We start from the raw sequence: 25,036 nt of genomic DNA, 5'->3' as shown, positions 1-25,036 counted from the left end.
AATACTTGCCCTCAATGTTTTAAGAATGACTCTGTAAGCACTGGTACTCAACCAATGAATAAATCTTCCAGTGTTGGGCACAGAAAGGAATGGGAAAACTTACATTTCTTCCCTATTTTAACTCAGAGAAAAAGAAACACTTTCCCTTTTTTATTTTCTGCCAGCTCCTGAGGGACTTTCTGTGGGTATCTCTAGAACCATTCTTTCCAACTTTTGAAGACTGAGAGCATCTACTGAGGAACTATTTTTCAGAGCTAGCAACATCAGCTACTTGAAGTAAGCCATATGAAATGCAGGTAGCATTATAGAGACAGTGTGAAATTCAAACACAGGTTTGCATTAATTATTTTTATTTTAATTTTTAATTGGAGTATAATTGACATAAAATGTTACATTGGTATCAGATGTACAACATAGTATTCAACATCAGGGGCTTGCATTAATTTTGATGAAAGATAAAGGGCTTGATAATTAAAGCTAAGTGATGTGAACAATGTAGCCCCACATGTATGGTATATGACTGCCATTAGCTTTGGTTACTGTCTCAGAACTTATTTATTCTACTTGGCAATATGATTTCTGAAAAGGACCCTGATGTTTAAGGTAATCCCAAGTATTGAATGAAATCTAACTGTGGGCCTAGGACTGTCAAGGTTGCTATATGGGGTCTAGAAGAAATAAAAAAAAAACCCTCTCCTACACTCAGGGGGCTTCTGGGTCTTATCTTCTCAGGGGCAAAATAATGAAAGTAAGCTTTATACAGGGTCAGTGGTTATTTCAGACAGCAGTGCATTGAAGTAGAACAGATTTTCAAAAGCCACTCTATAGAGCACTAGGGGATTTATGGCAGTGGCTGGAACCCAATTGGAGTGGGGCTTGGCTGGACCCCAGTGGGAATGGGGCTTCATTAGGGTCATCTCTTCCTTCACTAAAGCTGCTTCCCCTCAATATGTTTTCATATTGGGTTTCAGCTTTAAAATTCTTTTGTAGAAATTGTTCCACTACTAAAAGGGGAATACCACTGAAATAGATAATGATTCTTAACATTTTAAAGTACCAATACTGCCATTTTATCTAATACCCTGTACTTCTCTTAAGTATGTCCTAAACCATTTTTCAACATTAACATCAAAATGAATTAAGATTAAATTTGTAATTAAAAATTTTTAAAACTGATATAATTACAGATCTCTCCTTTTCAAATTAAACTCAAATATTAATGCAACTTTAGTTATTATATTGTTCATTTCTTCCACCCACACCATCATCATTTGCAGTCTTTTAAATCAGATGTTCCCATTGTGTGTGTATGATGACGAAGAAGAGGAAATGAGGAAGTAATAAAACACATCCCGATTTTAATCGTTTGAGAAATAATAGGCTCATGATACATTATTTTGACCTTCTAAATATTGTATATTTTAATTTGATAGCCATTCTACCTCTTTTCTACAGTTCACTGAGGTTGTAAACAAGAGAAGATGTACAATGTCATACCCTGAAAATTATACGTTGTTGAAAAGGTCAAAATAGTGGAGTCAAATGTTGTTATTTGTAATTTACAGAATATATGAGGCATTCAAATTCAAATAACTCATCCTTTTGACAGAGTAAAAACAACATAAAAAGGTACAACATAAATCCATTTGGGAAACAGGCAAAAGAAATAAAACATACCCAGAGCCCAATCTCTTTCTTGAATTCCTAAGATGATCCTCTGTTTACTTATTCTTCCATCGGTACTAGAAACCCATCAGGTTCCTTGGAAAATAAGTTACTTTTCCTTCAAATGTTAGCTTAAAAAATGTTGAAATAAGGAGAATTCAAGAGGAGATAAGATTTCGTTACACAAAGAGATAGCAGAAGTTTAGTGTAAAAAGCATTGGCTGATTTGGGATAAATATATTTTAGTTTTCATGTCCTAATTAGTTGTATGACCTTAAAATGTCACTTTAATTCTCTGGGCTTGAGTTTCTTCATATAAAAAACAATGTAATCAGACCAGAATCTCTCTTAGGATCTTCTTTAAAAAAAATTAATGTTTATTCATTTTTGAGAGACACAGAGAGACAAGAGCGTGAATAGGGGAAGGGCAGAGAGAGAGGGAGACACAGAATCTGAAACAGGATCCAGGCTCTGAGCTGTCAGCACAGAACCTGACTTTGGGCTCGAACTCACCAACTGTGAGATCATGACCTGAGCTGATGTTGGATGCTTAACCGACTGAACCACCCAGGCACCCTTCTCTTAGGATCTTCTTAGCTCTAATATTCTGACCTGTCATTTGATGTTACGATTTATAATCTAAATCTCCTTCCAGACTTCTCCATGGCAGTACATTGTTTCTAAAGATTTCCACCAAAAATCATGTAGTTTCTCTTTTAAGAAATGGAATTGATTTCGCTTCCCCTTGAATTTGGGCTTGCCTTGTGATTTACTTTGACCAGTACAATATGGCGAAATTGATGTCCATTTCAGGTCTAGTTTTTAAGAGACCTAGTGTTTTCTCTCTGTCATAGAAGAGAGTTGCCAAGAAGTTTGGACTAAAAAAGTGAATAATAAATATCATGTGGAAAGAGAGAAGCCATGTGGAGAAGAAATGAGGTGCTTCTGACAAAGGTCAGCACCAAGTCCCCAGAAATGTGAGTGAGGCCATGATGAGTATTCCAGGCCCAGTCAAGCTCTCAGCTAAACTAAACTGCATGAATGATCACAGCTGAAATCATGTGTACCAACAGAACCACCCAGAATCTCACAGCATCAAAAGAAATAATAAATACTTATTTTTAAGCCACTAAATTTTGAGGTTTTTATAGAGTTCTAGATAATTGAAATTCCTACGTCAGTGAATGAAATCTCTCAATGTTCACTCAGTGTTCACTCAAATGTTCAAACCAGAAGCTTGGCAAGCTTTCATTACACTACCCTCTTTCTCACCACCCCATATCCAATCTATTAACAAGTCCATTAGATGAAAGCTTCTTGAAGACAAGAACCATGTTTCTCTTGTTCACTACTGCATCTGTAGCACTTAACACAGCGTCTGAGACAGCAGGTTAATTTGAGGGAAGTGCTATTGATCTTACCTCCACCAACACCTTTAGTCGGAGCCACCTTCATCTTTTGCCTGAAATACTGCAATATCCTTTTAACTAAAAGAAGCTGGATGAAGGGTATATAGGAACTCTTTGCTATTTCCACAACACTTCTGTAAGTCTAAAATTATTTCAAAATAAAAAGTTTAAAAATATATATGTATGTATATGAATTGCATCATAAGACTTCTTTGATTATAATCCTCCTCTGAGGCTCTGCATAATGTGACAACACGTCACCTTTCTGATGCCACTTCATGCCATCCTTACTTCTGTTTCCATAGATTGAAATGTTCTAGCTACACTGGATTTAACTAGCAAATATTTTCAACTTTTTCCCTTCTGCAGGACCAAAACATATACAACTCCCTTTGCACGGAACACATTTTCCTCAATTTTCACATGCTGTTTCCTTCTCATTCTTTAAGTCTCCACTTCTAAACTTTCTGAAACTGTGTATTTCTACCCATTCAAAGTCTAATTAATTTTCTCTCACAGAACTCTCTTTTCCCATTAATAACACTTAATCACAATTTTTAATTTTACCTTCAAGCAAAATGGGTTTACTTAACCTCAGTTTCCCTCGTTAGATGATAATGACCATGAGAAAAACTGTATCTGTGTTATATCCACAATGTTTAGAACAGTGTCTGTACATCATTAGCACTCAATAATTCTTTGTTGAATGAGCTAAATGTAATGAACCCTCAGTTAAATTATATATTTGTATTATGTGCTAATAAAAATCTATGCAAATTAGAATACATTGGCAAAGATCATGTTTGTGGTTATGAAAGAGCACCTTCATGTAAAGAAGGGAATCTGAGAATTTATTTTATGGATCTAGAAAGAACAAAACCTACACCATCCCACATGGCCATACTGTCACTAAAAGGACCCAGGGATCACAACAAAAGTGAATGCTACACTTTTATTTACTGGACCATAGGACATTTATTTATTCATCACTTTCTGATCATCTATTGTCAGAAGTGCCTATTGCCTATATTGTGCATGGCATCTACACAGCCCTATACTGGATACTGGAAAAAAGACCCAGGTTACATCATATGTTTAGACTGAATTAAATCCTAGTGATATACAGTAATACGCAATCCCGCTACTACAAAGTAATAATCTAGAATAATCTGGTTTATAATTATCTGTAGTCTATTTACAAGATAACAATAGATGTGTGTCAGCTAATTTTTCTCCACTTCCCAAGCTACTCTTTTTCTCCACCATTTTTCTGAGATAAGAAAGAAACATAACCCTGGAATGGTACTTGCTTACCATACTACTTGTATCATATGTACATAAACCCTTAAGATTAAATTGGCCAGATTTTTCTCTCCTCAGAATTATTTTATAATGAAAGATTTTTTATTGAATTTTTGATCTATAAACTGATATTGCTCCATAAATACAAACTCTATAAATATATCAGGAAGTTAGAATTTTCCTAGCGATGAGGAAATATTTCTGTCAAGGGAGACAGCTAAAATGAGTAAGCTCTTATGGCCCTAAGACAGGGAGGAAAAAACAATTCTTCAAATAAGGCCCAATTTTGAAAGGGGGCTTCACATATACACAAGGATTTTTCTCTCCTATACTTGGTAAACTAGATTTGTAAATTCAGCACTGAGGCCATAGTTTATTTTAGATAAGACATGCCTTTTGGGATCTGCATGAGATCTATGCTCTTGTCTAACAATATATCTTTCAAGAAGCCACCAATAATATGAAAATTCAAATTTAAAAGCTTCCAAATGTTCATATTTTAGTACAGAAAACTTGTCACTTTGGAACTGAAGATTTTTACTTCTCATCCATATGTTCACTGTCATTGATATCAATGTAAGTAGGTGTGGTGTCATGGATTGAATTGTGTACCCAAAGAGCTATGTACCAAATGCCTGGCACTTGTGAATATGACCTTCTTTGGAAATAGGGTCTTTGCAGAGTTGAGACAAAGTAACACAGAAATAAGTTGAGATCTATAATTCAATCACTATTGCCCTTATACAAAGAGGAAAATTAAGAGACAGAAAAAGACACAGACAGGAAGAGAATGGCATGTGATGGCAGAGACAAAGACTGGAGTGACACATGTACAAGCCAAGGGACACCAAGCATTATTGGCAACTTCCATAAGTTAGAAAAGAAACATGGAACAGATTCACCCTTGGAGTCTTCAGAAGAAAACAACACTGATGACACCTGATTTCAGACTTCTAGGTCTCTGGAATTGTGGGACAATAAATTATTTCTGTTGTTTTAAGCCACCAAGTTTGTGGCCCTTGATTACAACAGAGCCAGGAAATTGTATATATAGTAAGGCTAAGGATGGGTATGTCATATGCAACCAAGTCCACCTATATAGGCTTGTACCACTGTATTTCTGTGGAAAATACTCAGAAACACTGTGAGGTTTCTAGGCTCTGTCAAAGCCACTATGTACTTTTCACTATTCAATGTAGAAAGTGATTTCTTTATTTTTTCTCTTACTTAGAAAAATGGAGTTCTGGTCTACGAAGACTGAAGAGAGTTAATATACTACAAACATTACATGATGTACTTGCCTTTCACTGCTTGAAGTAGTCCAATTAATTCTTTTGGGAACTATTTTAAAAGCTTAATATTTGAAAACACAATCACATTCCCTATGGAGAAGTCCAAATAGACTAAGCAATTAAAATGACTGCATTTAAAAATTCTGATCCTTTCATTATGGACTTCTAATCCCACATTTAAGAGATGGCTCTGATTTATGGGCTTGAGAAGCAAATGATCCAGAATGTTCCTAGAGAGAGAAAAGAATATGCTGGAAAAGTTTTGTTTTTTCATATTTCTGCTTTATACTAATAAAGAGATCTCAAGGCTGCTATTATTTATGGTTTCTGTGCTTCTGTATAATTTAAATTGCTCTCACTGTTTGCAAATTCCAAGAAAATGTGCAGTTCTTGACCACAGAGAGCAGTTAATGAAAATAAAACCATTAGCTACTAAAGAGGAAATCAAAAGTTTAAGGCTATTCCTACATCAACACCACAACTAGATAAAAGACGCCTTAAATCAGGTATTTGTTGTCATGCAGACAAAAATCTTAAAAGATGCTTAGCTAACTGAATTTGTACTTAAAAAATAAAAACACTGAATTTGGTCAAAGTGGTCTGTGTGGGTTGATAGGACCTAGAACTTGTCAAGAATTTTAAATTGGTAGTTAGCCCCGGAAACCTAGACACTATTAAGGCTATTTTCTCAAAGGTAGAAAATGAATGGTGTATTTATCATTGCCTGTGGAACAAATGATTATGGGGCTCTTTCATGTAGCAATTCCTGGGAAAATGTTTGAGAATTTAGCTGACTACAAGTTTAAAATACTTGCCAACAGTGTGATGTGGTTGCTGAATAAGCTCCACAATCTCAAGCTACATTTATAATAATAATGATAACTTCTACAAGCATGCTGGTTTACATTGTGAAAATTGCTTTCATACATGTGATCTCATCTTACATAGTGACCAGATTATAGGAAGTCAGTATCCTGTTCTCTATGAATAAAGTTAGGCCACAATCGTATATGGTTTCATATTTTAAGATGTACCTTAACATCCTTCATTACAGTATATCCAGAAGAGGGTAGCCATAATAGTGTAAAGTTCCTATAAGAAATTATCAAAAATTGGAAATATTTATCTTAAGGAAGACAAGATGCTGGGGGAATCTGGTACTTTATTCAAATATTTGAATGGCTTAATGGAAGAAAACTAAATGTACTCCCTTAGTGTAAGAGAGTTCATCATAAAGAACATTCTAATGACTAGAGTCATAAAATAACTGAAAATGCTGCCTTGTGGAGATAGTAGATTCTCTGTTGTCTTCAAACTTTTTCCAAACAACCCTCTTTTAGGGATGGTCCCAAAGGTATCTCAACATTGGGTAGGAACAGATGGACTGTTGTGGGGACAGTCAGTGATCACCCATATCTATTCCTCTACATTCTTTAGCCACCCTTGAAATTAGGTTGGTCAGGTAGTTGAACTCTGGACAGTAAAATGTAGTTGGAAGTATTATATACTACTTTCTGTTCTGGTACCTAAAAACACTCTTGTGCTATCTCCCTCTCTCTCTTTTTCTCTCATTTGCCCTCACTCTCACCTTCTTGCTCCCCCAGCAGGTAAAAGCAGAGGATTTAGCAGAAGGCTCTGAAAGGTCACTAGGGGATAGTAAAAGCCACTATCATAGAAATCACCTGAACACCCAACCAGACTTCGTGTTAGCAAAAAGTAAAGTTTTCTTGTGGTAAGCCACTGTGATTTTGTGGTTATTATATTTACTGGAGTTACTCAACCTTACTAATTAAAACACGAACGTTTCTTCCAATTTTAAGATTCTGTAGTATGTAGTATCTTTAAGTATGATACTATGAATAAAACCACAAGGTTGTCTTCAAAATAAAATCTGATTTGGAAAGTATGCAAAAATTAATGAAAGAGCTGCAGTGAGGGATGTTGCAGGCCATCTGGACCTTGATTATCTAAGAAATTCATTTACTTGTTTATTAGTTCATTCATATATGCATATATGCACACACAAAACAATCAACCACCATCAGACACTGTGCTAATTTCTGGGGAATAAATGTTGAATAAATATCTAAGAGTGAAGTTTAGGGGCGCCTGGGTGGCTCAGTCGGTTAAGCGTCCGACTTCGGCTGGGGTCATGATCTCGCGGTTTCTGAGTTTGAGCCCCACGTCAGTCTCTGTGCTGACAGCTCAGAGCCTGGAGCCTGCTTCGGATTCTGTGTCTCCTTCTCTCTCTATGCCCCTCCCCCACTTGTGCTCTGTCTCTGTCTTTCAAAAAATGAATAAATATAAAAAAAAATAAGAGTGAAGTTTATAGTCTAGTAAAGAGAGACAATCAACAAATTAAGGTATAATTAAAAGTTACACATGCTGGGATGGAAAATTTCATAACATATAGTAAGGATTTATTTTAATAAAGTAAGACATGCTGGGGTGCCTGGGTGCCTCAGTTTGTTCAGTGTCCAACTCTTGATACTGGCTCAGGACATGATCTCACAGTTTGGTTTGTGAGATCTAGCCCTGCATCGGGCTCTGCGCTGACAGCGCAAAACCTACTTGGGATTCTCTCTCTCCCTCTATCTCTCTCTCTCTCTCTCCTCCTCCCCACTCGCATGCCGTCTCTCTCTCTCTCTCTGAAAATAAATAAATAAACTTAAAAAAAGAAAATTGGACATAGCTTCTTCCTGGAATTATGGATCAGGGTTCAGGAAAGGTATCAATGGGAAGTAATGTTAAAGTCATTGCTATGTAAAAAAGAAACAAAAAAGTGTTCATCATGTGGCTGGAGGTAGAGAAGGTCATGAGTTGCTGTACAAGTTAAAGTAAAGGAAATAGTTTCAAATAGCTGGAATAAGGGGTGCAAGAACAGGAGAAGTAGGTGGCAGCCAGTAATAAAGAAAAAAATGTATTTTCTTTCCTAGGTAGGTAATGATTTAACTGACTTAATCATGAGAGATAGAAGATATTTACATTTTTACATTTACATTTTACTGTTTATACTGATGAGAATGAATTGAAGGTGAGCAAGACTGGAAGCAGAGACCAATTTGGAACCCATTATAATACTTGTCTCAGTGAGAAATCTAGAAGCCTGATCTGAAGCCGTTGAAGCAATGATACAGAAGATTCTAACTAGGGAGAATTCTAAACACTGTTGGCATGATATACAAGATGAGATAGAGGGAAATGTCCATTTCAAGACTTCCAAAGTTTCTGGCTTTGAAGATGTCTGTTAAAACACTTCTCACCAGCTGTCTTGTAATCTTTTGTTGTAGTAACAAACAGACAACATATAACCTACCTTCTTAACAAATCTTTACAGTATTGTTGTATAGCAGATCTCTGGAAATTTTTCATCTTACATGACTGAAACTCTATCCTCTTTCAACAGCAACTCCCCATTTCCCCTTCCCCCAGTCCCTGGCAACCACTGTTCTTTCTGCTTCTAAGAGTTTGGCTACTTTAGATACCTCATATAAGGGTAATAATTCAGTATTTGTCTTTCTGTGACTGTTTATTTCACTCAGCATAATGTCAAGTTTTGCCCATGGTGTAACATATGACAGGATTTATATCTTTTTCTTAAACGCTTTTAAGTTTAAACACTTAAACACTTACACCACATTTTCTTTATCCATTCATTCATCAATGGACTTAGGTTGACTCCACATTTTGGCTATTATGAATAAGGGGGCAATAAACGTGGGAGTGAAATTGCTGGATCAAATGGTAACTTTATCTTTAATTTTTTTTAAATGTTTATTTATTTTTGAGAGAAAGCAAGCAGGGGAGTGGCAGAGAGAGAAGGAGACACAGAATCCAAAGTAAGCTCCAGGCTCCGAGTTGTCAGCACAGAGCCTGATGCAGGGCTTGTACTCATAAACTGTGAGATCATGACCTGAACTGAAGTCAGACACTCAACTGACTGAGCCACCCAGATGCCCCTATCTTTAATTTTTTGAAGAACATTCATACTGTTTCTCATAGCGGCTGCATAATTTTACATTTCCATCAACTGTGTATAAGGTTTAAATTTCTCTAAATTCTCAACAGCACTTCTTATTTTCTGGGGGTTTTTTGGTTGTTGTTGTTGTTGTTGTTGTTGTTGTTTTAATAATGCACATCCTAACAGGTGTGTAGAGATATCCCACTGGTATTTTGATTGCATTCACTTGATGATTAGTGATGTCGAGCATCTTTTCATAAACCTGTTGACCATTCATATATCTTCTTTGGAAAAATGTCTACACAATTTTCCCAGTTTAAAAAATCAGGTTATTGGAGCACCTGTGTGGCTTAATAGGTTAAATGTCCAAATTCGGCTCAGGTCATGATCTCACGGTTTGTGAGTTTGAGCCCCATGTCAGGCTCTGTGCTGAAAGCTCGGAGCCTGGAGCCTACTTTGGATTCTGTGTCTCCCTCTCTGCCTCTTCCCTGTTCTTTCTCTCTCACTCTCTCTCAGTCTCTCTCAAAAATAAATAGACATTAACAAAATAAATAATAAAAACTCAGGTTATTGGATTTTTTGTTATTAAGTTTTAGGAGTTCCTTATATTTTTTTACATTAATCCCTTATCCCAAATAGGGTTTGCAAATATTTTTCCCATTCTGTAGGTTCCATTTCACTCTATTAATTGTTTCCTTTGCTGTGCAGAAACATTTCTAGTTTCTTGTGTCCCACTTGTCTAATTTTCTTTTTACTTTTGTTGCCTGCCCATTAGTATCATATCCAAGAAATTATTTCCAAGACCAATGTTATGAAGTTTTCCCACCATGCTTTCTTGTAGGAGATTTATAACTTTAGGCCTTATGTTTAATTCTTTCATCAGTTTTGAGTTGATTTTTGTATGTGGTGTAGGAGAAGGGTCTTATTTCCATTTTTTTTTATGTGGATACACAGTTTTCCCAACACATTTGTTGAACAGACAATCCTTTCCCTACTGAGATGACTTGACATATTTTTGAAGATTTATTTCTGGGTTTTTTATTCTGTTCCATTGGTCTAGACGTATATACTCATGCCAATACAATGATGTTTTGATTGATTACTCTGTAATATGTTTTATGTCAGGAAGTATGAAGCCTCCAGCTTTGCTCTTCTATATCAAGATTATTTTGTCTAGGATTTTCATTACTCTATTGAATAGAAATGGTGAGAGTGGGCATCCTTGTCTTGTTTTTGATCTCAGAGGGAGAACTTTCTGTTTTATACTGTTGAGTGTAATGCAAGCTATAGTCTTTTCATATATGGCCATTATTATGTTGAGGTAATTTTCTTCTTTTTTCACTGTTTTTACCATGAAAGGGTGAACGAATTTAGTAAAACACTTCTTCTCCATCTACTGAGATGATCATGTGCTACTTATTTTTATTCTGTTAATGTGCTTTATCACATTGATTGATTTCTATATATTAAACCATCCTCTCACCCCAAGGATAAGTCCCACTTGGACGTGGTGTATGGTTGTTTTAATGTGCTATTGAATTTGTTTTGCTAGTAATTTATTGAAGAGTTTGCATATCTATCCACCATGGATATTGGCCTACAATTTTGTTTTCTTGTAGTGTCCTTGTCTAGGTTTGTTATCAGGGTATGTTGGCCTCATAAAATGAATTTGAAAATATTCCTTCCTATTCACATTTCTAGAAGAGTTTTAAAGGATTAACATTAATTTTTCTTTAAATTTTTGATAGAATTCTCCAGTGAAGTCATTTACTCTTAGGCTTTTCTTTGTTGGTAGGTTTTTGGTTACTGCTTTAATCTCCTTACTAGTTATATGTCTGTGCAGTTTTTCTATTTCTTTATAATTTAGTATTGATAAATTATATGTTTGTAAGAATGCATCATTTTTTCCTAGGTTATCCAATCTCTTAGTATATAATACTTCATAGTATTCTCTTATAGTTCTTATTTTTTTCCTGTGTAATCAGTTGTAATGTTTTCTCTTTTATTTTTTTTTAATTTTAAATGTTTATATTTTATTTTTTCTTTAATTTTAAATGTTTATTTATTAATTTTTTCATATAAAATTCATTGTCAAATCGGTTTCCATACACCACCTGGTGCTCCTCCAAACAGGTGAAGTCCTCAATGCCCATCACTCACTTTCCCCTCCCTCCCACCCCTATCAACCCTCAGTTTATTCTCAGTTTTTAAGAATCTCTTATGATTTGCCTCCTTCTGTCTCTGTAACTTTTTCTCCCCCTCCCCCTCCTCCATAGTCTTCTGTTAAGTTTCTCAGGATCAACAGAAGAGTGAAAACATATGGTATCTGTCTTTCTCTGTATGACTTATTTCACTTAGCATAACACTCTCCAGTTCCATCCACGTTGCTACAGAAGACCATATTTCATTCTTCCTCATTGCCAAGTAGTATTCCATTGTGTATATAAACCACAATTTCTTGATCCATTCATCAGCTGATGGACATTTAGGCTCTTTCCATACTTTGGCTATTGTTGAAAGTGCTGCTGTAAACATTGGGGCACAAGTGACCCTATGCATCAGCACTCCTGTATCCCTTGGGTAAATTCCTAGCAGTGCTATTGCTGGGTCATAGGGTCGATCTATTTTTAATTTTTTGAGGAACCTCCACACTGTTTTCCAGAGCAGCTTCACCTGTTTGCATTCCCACCAACAGTGCAAGAGGGTTCCTGTTTCTCCACATCATCGCCAGCATCTACAGTCTCCTGATTTGTTCATTTTAGCCACTCTTACTCACGTGAGGTGGTATCTGAGTGTGGTTTTGATTTGTATTTCCCTGATAAGGAGTGACGGTGAGCATCTTTTCATGTGCCTGTTGGCCATACAGATGTCTTCTTTAAAGAAGTGTCTATTCATTTTTTCTGCCCATTTCTTCACTGGATTATTTGCTTTTGGGTGTGGAGTTTGGTGAGTTCTTTATAGATTTTGGATACTAGCCCTTTGTCTGATATGTCATTTGCAAATATCTTTTCCCATTCCATTGGTTGCCTTTTAGTTTTGTTGATTGTTTCTTTAGCAGTGCAGAAGTTTTTATCCTCATGAGGTCCCAATACGTCATTTTTGCTTTTAATTCCCTTGCCTTTGGAGATCTGTCAAGTAAGAAATTGCAGCGGCTGAGGTCAGAGAGGTTTTTTCCTGCCTTCTCCTCTAGGGTTTTGATGGTTTCCTGTCTCACATTCAGGTCCTTTATCCATTTTGAGTTTATTTTTGTGATGGTGTAAGAAAGTGGTCTAGTTTCATTCTTCTGCATGATGCTGTCCAGTTCTCCCAGCACCATTTGTTAAAGAGACTGTCTTTTTTCCATTGGATATTCTTTCCTGCTTTCTCAAATATTAGTTGGCCATACTTTTGTGGGTCCAGTTCTGGGGTTTCTATTCTATTCCACTGGTCTATGTGTCTGTTTTTGTGCCAATACCATGCTGTCTTGATGATGACAGCTTTGTAGTAGAGGCTAAAGTCTGGGATTGTGATGCCTCCTGCTTTGGTCTTCTTCTTCAATATTACTTTGGCTATTTGGGGTCTTTTGTGGTTCCATACAAATTTTAGGATTGCTTGTTGTAGCTTCAAGAAGAATGCTGGTGCAATTTTGATTGGGATTGCATTGAATGTGTAGATTGCTTTGGGAAGTATTGACATTTTAACAATATTTATTCTTCCAATCCATGAGCACGGAATGTTTTTCCATTTCTTTGTATCTTCTTCAGTTTCCTTCATAGGCTTTCTATAGTTTTCAGCATACAGATCTTTGGCATCTTTGGTTTAGGTTTATTCCTAGGTATTTTATGCTTCTTGGTGCAATTGTGAATGAAATCAGTTTCTTTATTTGTCTTTATGTTGCTTCATTATTAGTGTATAAGAATGCAACTGATTTCTGTACATTAATTTTGTATCCTGTGACGTTGCTGAATTAATGTGTCAGTTCTAGAAGACCTTTGCTGGGGTCTGTCGAGTTTTCCATGTAAAGTATCATGTCATCTACAAAAAGTAAAAACCTGACTTCATCTTTGCCAATTTTGATGCTTTTGATTTCCTTTTGTTGTCTGATTGCTGATGCTACAACTTCCAACACTATGTTAAACAACAGCGGTGAGAGTGGATATCTCTGTCGTGTTCCTGATCTCAGGGGTAAAGCTCTCAGTTTTTCCCCATTGAGGATGATATTAGCTGTGGGCTTTTCATAATTGGCTTTGATGATGTTTAAGTATGTTCCTTCTATCCCGACTTTCATGAGGGCTTTTATTAGGAAAGAATGCTGAATTTTGTCAAATTCTTTTTCTGCATCGATTGACAGGATCATATGGTTCTTTTCTTTTCTTTTATTAATGTGATGTATCACATTGATTGATTTGCGAATGTTGAACCAGCCCTGCATCTCAGGAACGAATCCCACTTGATCACGGTGAATAAATCTTTTTATATGCTGTTGAATTCGGTTTGCTAGTGTCTTATTGAGAAATTTTGTATCCATATTCATCAGGGATATTGGCCTGTAGTTCTCTTTTTTGCTGGGTCTCTGTCTGGTTTAGGAATCAAAGTAATTCTGGCTTCATAGAATGAGGCCAGAAGTTTTCCTTCCCTTTCTATTTTTTGGAACAGCTTGAAAGGGTAGGTATTATCTCTGCTTTAAATGTCTGGTAGAATTCCCCAGGGAAGCCACCTGGTCCTGGGCTCTTCTTTTTGGGAAATTTTTGATAACTGATTCAATTTCTTTTCTGGTTATTGGTCTGTTCAAGTTTTCTATTTCTTCCTGTTTGAGTTTTGGAAGTGTGTGGGTGTTTAGGCATTTGTCCATTTCTCCCAGGCTGTCCAGTTTGTTGGCATATAATTTTTTTCATAGTATTCTCTGATAATTGCTTGTATTTCTGAGGGATTGCTTGTAATAATTCCATTTTCATTCATGATTTTATCTATTTGGGTGCTCTCCCTTTTCTTTTTGAGAAGCCTGGCTAGAGGTTTATCAATTTTGTCTATTTTTTCAAAAAGACAACTCTTGGTTTCATTGATCTGCCCTACAGTTTTTTAGATTCTATAATGTTTATTTCTGCTCTGATCTTTATTATTTCTCTTCTTCTGCTGGGTTTGGGGTGTCTTTGAATATCTGCTTCTATTTCCTTTAGGTGTGCTGTTAGATTTTGTATTTGGGATTTTTCATGTTTCTGGAGATAGGCCTGGATTGCAATGTATTTTCCTCTCAGGACTGCCTTCGCTGTCTGCAGCTTTTGAATTAGTTTGCCACTTGAAAAAGTGTTTTGGCCTGAGTTCCAAAGGTAAAAAAAAAGCAAAATAATGCTCTCTTGCTTATTTTTTTCCATTGAATCAATTCACACTGACTACTCCTTTAACTTATTCATAGAATCCACTCACTTTCTGTCCAAAAATCTGGTTTAAAAAAAAAAAAACAGAAGAAGCAAGCCCACAGTGCAAGAAGACTGAGTAAAATATAGTATTCACATTAATGGGTCTTATGGGTAAGTGTTAAGAGTGCCAACTTAGGCCTCACTTCTTATAAATTGCTTACTAACTTGGGTAAGTTCTATGACTTCTCTGAGCCCAATTTCCCCATTTAAAAAATGAATCATAAACCTTTCTCCAAAGGAGACATAAAATGTCAAATAACCACACCAAGAGATGTTCAGTATCATTAGCCATTACCATTGGGGAAATGCAAATCAAATCCACAATGAGATATCAGTACATACTATTACCATAAATATTATTTTAAAAATGGAAAATAACAAGTTTTGGTGAGGATATGAGGAAATTAGAATGCTTGTGCATTTCTCCTGGGCCTCTAAAATGATGCAACTGCTTTGGAAAAAAATGTGGCAGTTCCTTAAAAGGTTAAATATAGAGTGACCATCTAACTCAACAATTTATTGTAGGCATACACCCCAAAATTATAACATATGCTCATATTAAAAATATACAGTAATGTGTATAGCAGAATTATTTATAAGAGTCAAAGAGTGGAACCAAAATGTCCTTCAACTGATGAACAGTTGAATAAAATGTGGTATATCCATTCAATAGAATATTATTTGGCAATAAAAAGGGATGATACAGCTATATATTTGAATCTTGAGAACAATATGCTAAGTGTAAGAAGACATCCAGCAGATAACACATATCGTATGATTTCATTTATATTAAATGTCCAGAAGAGGGAAATATATAGATATAGAAATCTGATCAGTGGTTGCTTGGAGCTGGAGGTGAGGGTGGTGGTGGAAGACTGGAAAGTGACTGCTATGGGTATGGAGTTTATTTTTGGGATGTTGCAATGTTATGAAATTGATTGAGGTGATGGTTGCATAACTGCATGTACTAGCAAACCGAACTTAACGATACATTAAAGGAATTATTCACCATGATTGAATGAGGTTTATTCCTGGGATGCAGGACTGGTTCAATATCTGCAAATCAATCAACATGATGCATCACATTAATCAAAGAAAGGATAAGAACCACATTATCCTCACAACAGATGCAGAAAAGGCATTTGACAAAATACAGCATCCTTTCTTGATAAAAGCCTCAAGAATATATGGATAGAAGGAACCTACTTCGAGATCATAAAGGCTATATATGAAAGACCCACAGCTAATATCTTCAATGGGGAAAAATTGAGAGCTTTCCCCCTGAGGTCAGGAATGTCCACGACATGCATGTCCACTCTCAACATTGTTGTTCAACATAGCGTTGGAAGTCCTAGCCTCAGCAATGGGACTACATAAAGAAATAAAAGGCATTCAAATCAGCAAGGAAGAAGTCAAACTTTCATTCTTTGTAGACAACGTAATAGTCTATGTGGAAAACCCAAAAAATCTCCATGAAAAAACTGCTAGAACTGATACATGGATTTGGCAAAGTTGCAGGATATAAAATCAATGAACAGAAATCTGTGGCATTTCTGTACACCAATAATGGAGCAGCAGGAAGAGGAATCTAGAAATCAATCCCGTTTACAATCGCACCAAAAACCACAAAATAGCTAGGAATAAACTTAACCAAAGATGTAAAAGATCTGTAGGCTGAAAACTATAGAAAGCTTCTGAAAGAAATTGAAGAAGACACAAAGAAATGGAAAAACATTCCATGCTCATGGATTGGGAGAACACATATTGTTAAAATGTTGATACTACCCAAAGCAATCTACATATTCAATGCAATGTATTAGAAACCATTGAATGTATGATTTAAGTGGATCATTTTATGGCATATGAACAATACCTTAATAATGCTTTTTAAAAATGGACAAATAGTTCCATCTATTTCATAGAGTTATTCAGAAAATTAAATGAGATAATCTATTAAAATATTTAGTACAGAATTTAGCATCTGTTGAACAATCAATATTACTAAGTAGTATTACTAAAAATAATACTAAATATTATTATAACAATTATTATTAGTATATTATTAAATGATAGTAAATATTATAACAATAATTATTAGTTGTAGAGATATTGTTAAATAACTATTATTTTATATAGTTAAGTATATCATATAGTTATTAATATTATTACAATATCTCTATTAAAGTAATAGTTTTTTTTTTTTGAGGATCTAATTTGAGGCCTAGATAATCTTAACATAGTCATTATGCTATAATAAAAATAACATAACTTTTGAGTCAAACAAATCAGATCGAACTTCCATTTCTGCCACTTACTAAATATGTAGCCTAAAGAAAGTAATTTTGTCTGTCTGAGGCTGAATTTCTTTTTCCGCAAAATAATTCAACAATACCTACTACTACTTTGGGCTCTTTTTTAACTTAAAGTTTAGTTAATATACAGTGCAATATTGGGTTCAGAAGTAGAATTCAGTGATTCATCACTTACATACAACACTCAGTGCTCATCACAAGTGACTTTGGGCTCTTATGAGGAATAAATAAAACAGTGTATGTACAAATGTATATTGTAGTGCCTAACACATAATGAATTTTTAAATAATTTTGTTTCCATATGTGTAAAATCATGCTTTTGGCATTAATAAGTGTGATGAGACACTGTCAAACTTATATTAAACCTCATGGGACATAAACTTCAGCAATGCCCCAAAACCGCAATACATGCATAGAGGTCTGGTCAGCAACAATATTATTCCTAAAATATTAATAATCAACTTGTCACATTACAGGCAAATATTTTGTAAACTGTTAGCTTTCTTTCTCTTCTTAAGTACAACTAAGTTATAGAAACTAAGACAAAGTAAGTAAACCAGTGTCAATCTCAAGCACTAATATGGCAACCAACTTATAGGGAAAAAGGCTTGGCCCAGATTTTCCAAAGTTATAAATAATGCACATGGTGTACATTTTGGGTAGTAAAATTTTTTTCAGTTTAGGAGGGCCCATGCTACTAAGCTTGTGTATGTTATTCTGAAGAAATAGATCTTTAGGAAACAGCTCATTAACCCTAGAATGCCTACAAGGAAGAGTGAATGCTGCCATGAACCAGCTCCAACTATGTGTGTGAAGAAAGCTGAGTGAACTCGTGAAACCCATCTTTTTGCTTTCCAAGGTTTTCACTTATTCCAGATTAAATGAAGACCTTCAAGGAATTATTTGAAGGTAAAAGGGTAGGAAGAGTATATAAAAAGCACAAAGAATCAAGGGGTGCCTGGGTGGCTCAGTCAGTTGAGTGTCCGACTTCGGCTCAGGTCATGATCTCACCACTCATGAGTTCAAACCCCGCGTTGGCCTCTGACAGTTCAGAGCCTGGAGCCTGCTTCGGATTCTGTGTCCTACTCTCTCTCTGCCCCTCCATCACTCATGCTCTGTCTCTCTCTCTCTCAAGAATAAATAAAACTTTTTAAAAAATTAAAAAAACCACAAAGAATTCAAAAAATCCCTTGCTCCCACCATTATACCCACAATGCATATATCAAATCATGACTCAAGCTAATGAAATTATCACGTATTGCTATTTATATTGATAGTAATTCTGGCTTCACATTTTCACTCAATTAGTTGTGACTTGCTTGGGATTGTGTTTCTATGATAACTTTAGAAAGAGTTGACTAATTTTGCTAAACTGAAGAGATGCAAGGGTACCATAAGTTTCCATTTTTAATATTGCCATATTGAAGCAAATGGTGGATAATTTATTACTTCATAACATTATATATTTTATAATTTTTAATTATTTTCAAATAAATTTAGTACTTGGTTTAAGGTTACAGAGATATATCATTATATTGAGTAACAGAGTATAGAACTGTTAATTTATGAGGTCTTCCCACAAAAATAGTCATTCTCCCTTTTCCCATCTCTGTTTGGCAGTTATCATATTGCATTGTAATTCTGCATACACATCTGTCTTTCCCACTAGACTGAAAATACCTTAAGGCCAAGAACCTTATTTTATTCACCTCTAGATCCCCAGGATCTAACATAGTGTTTGGCATCTGTTAAGAACTCAAAAACTGTTTCTATTTAAATAAAGTTTTAAAAAGGTAGATTTGGTTGAACAGCTAATTTCCTATTTTAAGGGTTCAATTAGTTACTTATTTTTGCCTTGTAGTCCTGCGTATTGCATTTACTAATATATTTTGCTTTATACTCTTGTAGAGCCTTTTACAGTGGTCTCTTAGGGGACCTAATACAATTTTCAGTAGAAACTGATATGCTGGTGAAATCGATTTTTGATGAAGATTAACACTCCTTTATACACAAAGAAAGTTTGAGCCAGTAGCACATAACACAGTCATGAAATATGAATTTGAATAGCTTATAAAAATAAAATAAATTCTGAATGACAATAGAAGAGAAATAAAGAGAATCTTTCATACTGGATCAGATTCATCTAAAGATGACTATCCAGCCTTTTGAAACATCTGTATTATTCAATTAGTTTGAACTGTTCCATGGGTCTGAGTTTTTCTGATATACTTTAGGCCCCCAAACCTCCTTTTTGACTCTTTGACACAAAAAGATAAACTAAACAGTGTTTATATTTATTTTCTGCATGACACTGGGTTATTTTAAGTCTTAGGAAATTTCCAAAAAAAAAGTTATCATCAATGAGAAGAACAGGTTATATTTCCAAGTTTACCTTCAATTGCAATTAGATGTCAGATCTCAAATCTTTTCATCCACATTTATTCATGGCTTTTTCAAAGGTTCTAGGAGTCTGTTACAATTTGTAAAGCATGCATTTGGGTTCTAAAAAAATAAGCAGTGCCTAAAGAATGGTTTACCTAGCATTTCAAGTAGGGCACATTTTGCAATGATGTTTCAATACTTTGGTATTAAAATGTAATATGAATTAATATCATTTAATGCAGTGTTATTTTTTCTTAGAAAAAATGAAAATATATTTCTTTTCAACTGCCAAAAAAAAGAATTAGCACTGGTATAGTAAAGGTTTATTTATCAAATTTAAAGTTAAATTTACTTTCACAGTAAGAAAATAAATGGGAATGATAGGACAAAATTGAATTTTTTTGTGTTTTGTATATTGCTTTTGTCTTTATATTTCATACATTACCACAGTCTGCTTTAGCAGGATAGGTTTGCTTTGTGAGAGAAATAGTTTTCATATTGTTTTGTTAAAAATGTGTTTATCATCTCAAAATATATGGCTATTTGGTTAAGATTAATCTTCTTTCAGCATTACAATGTGAATACAATTTAACAACAACCAAACTGTCATCACTATGTCAGCAAAAAGTGTGTAAATTTCTATAACATTGTGGATGACTAATGGATTACTCTATAGAAAAGAGAAAGTTTAGTTGTTTATTTTCCTCTAGAGACACAACAAAATATCTGTACTGATGCCAACCCATGAACAAAAGAAGTATTCATTTCTACTGAAAAATTTCATTTACTGGATTGCCTTTACAGATATGTAGAACTGAAAACTGAGTGTAATTCTCAAAGAAACACATAAATAATAATTCATGACTATGTTTTCTAAAACTATCCTGAAGCTGGCACTTAAGCATTTCCCTCAATATGTCTCATTTTGTATAAAATGCCTGCACGGGATTCTTGTCTATGGGGAAAATGGAACTTACAATTCTTTAGAGAAAATTAATGTATGTTCTAGGTATCTATTGTTGTTTAACAAACTACCTAATTTACTGTAGCATAACAACTGTTTTATTTGCTCATAACTTTTTGGGTTAGAAACATCAGAACAGTTTACCTTAATGGTTTCTCCCTGAACTACATGGCATAAGCCAGGGCAGCTGGGGCTACAGGATCCACTTTCAATATGGCTTCTTCATTTATCAGACTCTATGTTCACTGGCCTCTCTTTATTCAAATGATGCCCCATTCTCTAGGGCCTCTCCATGTGGCTTGAGCTTTTCATAGCATGGTAGTTTCAGAGAAGACCAGGCCCTGAAGAGAAGCTTCAAGGTTTCTTTTGACCCAGCCTCCAAACTCCCAGAATATCATTTTTATCATACTCTTTTGATCAAGCATATCCCTAAGGCCATCTTAGATTCAAGGGAAGGGGGATGATAACATGTTTAAATGGTAAGAGTAACAAAAAGTCTACGGTGGACTTTAATCTAATAGAATGTTGTCTCAGATGTTAGGTACTGACTGAGATTGGGAAAACCCAAACTTGGTAATGTGCTAGGCTGTTTGAATTGGATTGCTGTATTCTTTTGTAGTTCTAGTTTTAATCTAATTTGAGGATGTCTAAAGCTGAATTTGTTTGATAAACTTAAAAAAATAAAGTAAAATTATTTCCAAAAGTTTTCATGATCTTACTGAAATCTGAAAATTTTCCAGATATAGAGAGGGATGTCCAATCAACCCAATTATCTTTCTGTCTTTTCTACACCTGGGATTTCTAAACATTCTGACTGCAGAGCTCCCACTGACGCTGAGGAGTAAGTACTCTTAACATCACTTTGCTATTGAGGCATAAGAGTAACTTACAAAATAACTTCCAGTTGTGAATAAATGGTGCTAAATAAATATACGGAAAGTTAAAATCACTTAAAATTAACTAGTTATGTGCTTTTTGAAATGCCAAAGATATGGTTTAACTGATTTTGTTTTCCTTTCCATGAATTACATGGTTGCTTTAGCATTTCAGAGAAGCAGCCTTTCTGGGATGAAAAATGGGCAGGTCTCCATCTTTCTGTCAATAAAGTTGTCTCCAAGTTGTGTCACAAATTAAAACCTGAAAAGTTCACCCTTTCAACTATTGAAAACAAATTTCTTTAGTAATTTTACAGGGTTGTGTTGGTGGTGGGTTATATTGGCATATATACCTATGTTGGAATACGCATTTATACCACGCACATATCTTAGAGATGTCCTAAATAGCACATACAAATTCTGTACCCAGTGAATCTGAAAGAAATGTACTCCTTACAGTGGTCTCTCTCCTTGCTTAGGAAAAGTACTTATCTAACATTTTTTGTTAAAGCTCGACTAATAGAAGAGGAAAATGAAGTATCCACTCATGGGCCACAAAGACAAAATTTGAAATAGTTGTTTGAATTTTTATTTCTACTCTATAATATATAAGTTTTCATAAAAAAGGCATTATCCACTTAAATCTTCATGAAAACTTATGATATAAGGCCAGCCTATGGCTTCATGTAACTCCTGGCAAACCACAGAGTACAACTTGAGGTATTTTTATCCTAGTATTGATGGAAAGATGTAAGCAAAAATTACTGAGGGTATGTGTCAATCCAACTAGATTTGGCTTTAACAAAATGTAATGATTCTTCAAAATAATACAAGTGGTGGGGGGAGAACCATATTCTAATACTTCAACATTATCTACAAAATATTCACTATTTCCACAATCCATTCTTAATAACATATTTCTTTTCTTTTTTCATGTTTTTGTTTGTTTTAAAATACTTAATTTTGGTACTCCTACTGGTATGCTGCATTAACTACAATGTGCTATAATTCTTTTTAGAAAAATGAACAAGTTCTTAGGAATATAATTTTTTCTCACCTATTCTCAAGATATAAATAAACCTCTAAAAACTGAGAACAAACTGAGGGTTGATGGGGGGTGGGAGGAAGGGGAGGGTGGGTGATGGGTATTGAGGAGGGCACCTTTTGGGATGAGCACTGGGTGCTGTATGGAAACCAATTTGACAATAAATTTCATATATTAAAAAAAATAAAAAAATAAACAAAAATAAACAAAAAAAACCCTCTAATAATCCAAATTGAATTGAAAGGATCAAAAATTGAGTAAAAAACATTACAAAGTGGATGAAATTGTGACTAATATATCTTCCCTGACTATATAATTGGTAGGTACCACTACACTCACAGGTTTCAATAAATCATATTATCAAAATAAACCCAATACACTTCCAGTATATTTACTCAGTTGCCTTACTTAGAACTGAAGCAATTCTTCGAATTGAAGAATAGAATTAAACCCTAGGTGGATGAAAGCTCACAAATGTTAAAGTACATGGTTTAGAGTAAAGGCCATGGTATGAAGAGATACTAACAAGCCTCTGAGTCTCAAGTTCACAGTTCTTGAAATATAAGGCTTACTGGTAGAGGACTCAAAAATAAGGCTCAACACCTTGTGTCTTTATTTGAGACTGCAGTAAAATATTAGCACCAATAAATCAACTTGCTACTTTTACCAACACCAAATATTCATAAATATTCAAGATCTCAACCTAAAAATAAGTTTTAAATAGCCCTGTAGTGTACCATTGGAAATAATATTATCAAATCATTTTACAAGTTGTACTGAGGGGCTCTTTTATTTTAAAAAGTGCTATTCTCCAGGAGTTAATGTTCTCTAAATGAAAATTTTTGGTTAACAATCATGAAGTTTTTGTACTGGTCACCAATGCATGACACCTATGAATCAATCAATCACAGAGTTAAAAAGCTCTGTCTTATAGCACATTTAATACCTAGTGGAACCAATTAGTATTACAATTCCTTGATGCGATTCAAACTCATTTCCTTAAACTATTAAACTGAATTCCAGGGTTATAAATGAGCAGACACAAACTGATTTGCATGTAATAACAGTGGCAATAAACCTTTCCTGGTTCATGTAATTTTCCCCATCTGTTAACAGAGAGCAAGTTTAGGATCTATTATTCCCAGAAAGGGACTTACCCAGCTGGACATCTATAACACTTGGCTGATTCTCCATGGGGAACAATGGCTTGGGAGGCTTGTCTGTGAGTAAAGCTAGAAGAGAAAATGAAAGAAGGTAATGGAAAAATTGAGATAAATTGCAGGATAAGAAAGATCCTATCGTGAATGATATTTAATGTTTGTAGACTTGATGGTGTGTAAACACTTATTAGATAGCGTTCATACTTGAGTTGTTACTCTATCCATACAATATCCATTTCCCAGCACATTTAGAGCACCATTGATTCACTGTAAATAGGTCATTTCAACAGCTACACTTTCAAACAAGATCAAACAAATGGACTATTTTGAGTGCTTTTTATAAGCTTGTAAGTAAAGAAATATATATTTTAAATATATAATCAGATAAACATCTGATTATACAAATCTTCATTTGTACTTTGTGTTGTTAAATATCCTTAATGAAATACAACCCTAATAGACATTTCTAATAGACCTCTGAATCATGCCCCATTCTTCACTCAGCCTCTGAAACAATATAATAAAACACTGGTACCTTCATTAGGATAATGAATAAAAATACTGACTGAGTAACTTTTGTCCACTAAGCCCTGTGCCAAATGTTAAGGAAGAAGGAATTAAAGCCTTTATATTTACCCTCAATTTATAATCTAGGACTATCAACACAGAATTAGCACACCAAAAGAAAGGAATAATAGAACAATGACTACCACCTAGTGACAGATTGTATCATTTGAGCCATAAGACTATGTGGTAAAGGAATGGAGAAGGGAGAGACCAAAATTAGCTGGCAGAGTTGGGGAAAGTTTTATGAAGGAAATGGGTTTCCATGTAGACCTTAAGGAATGGAAAAGGTAGAGAGTAAGGAAGAAGAAATTCAGGAAAGATTAACACAAACCAAGGAAGAGAGGTAGAACTTAGCAAGCATAATGTGACCAGAGGAAAATGATCTGGTGAGAAGGAGCTAGATGGGGTACAGTGAAGAGCAAGTTGTTCATGATGTAGAATAATTAGAGCTCAATTCTGGAGGATCATGAGAAACATGCAGAGGAATTTGGACATGATGTAGTAGACTACAAGACCATTGAAAATTCGTAGAACAGCAACAAAAGACTCAAGGTAAGTGTTATCTAAAGATGATTGACTTCCTATATAGGATGGGTTAGAGGAGACAAAAAAAGCTAAGAGGATGCAGTAATAACACAGTAGTAGGGAGGATGAAGAGTCATCAATGGTGGAATCTAGGGAAATTTTTAAAAAGGCAAATTTGAAA

General features: G+C 34.9%; 1 protein-coding gene across 1 annotated transcript in view; it reads right to left on the bottom strand.

Moving 5' to 3' along the window:
• Positions 1-25,036, bottom strand: part of IL1RAPL2 (interleukin 1 receptor accessory protein like 2) — a 551,542-nt gene that overhangs the window by 267,651 nt on the left and 258,855 nt on the right. The window contains exon 4 of the mRNA XM_049644145.1: positions 23,761-23,835. Within this exon, the coding sequence (XP_049500102.1) occupies positions 23,761-23,835 (75 nt within the window). The remainder of the gene's footprint in view (positions 1-23,760; positions 23,836-25,036) is intronic.

The sequence above is a fragment of the Panthera uncia genome, chromosome X, assembly GCF_023721935.1.
Source record: "Panthera uncia isolate 11264 chromosome X, Puncia_PCG_1.0, whole genome shotgun sequence".
Taxonomy (NCBI): domain Eukaryota; kingdom Metazoa; phylum Chordata; class Mammalia; order Carnivora; family Felidae; genus Panthera; species Panthera uncia.
This window is presented reverse-complemented; position numbering and strand designations above follow the sequence as displayed.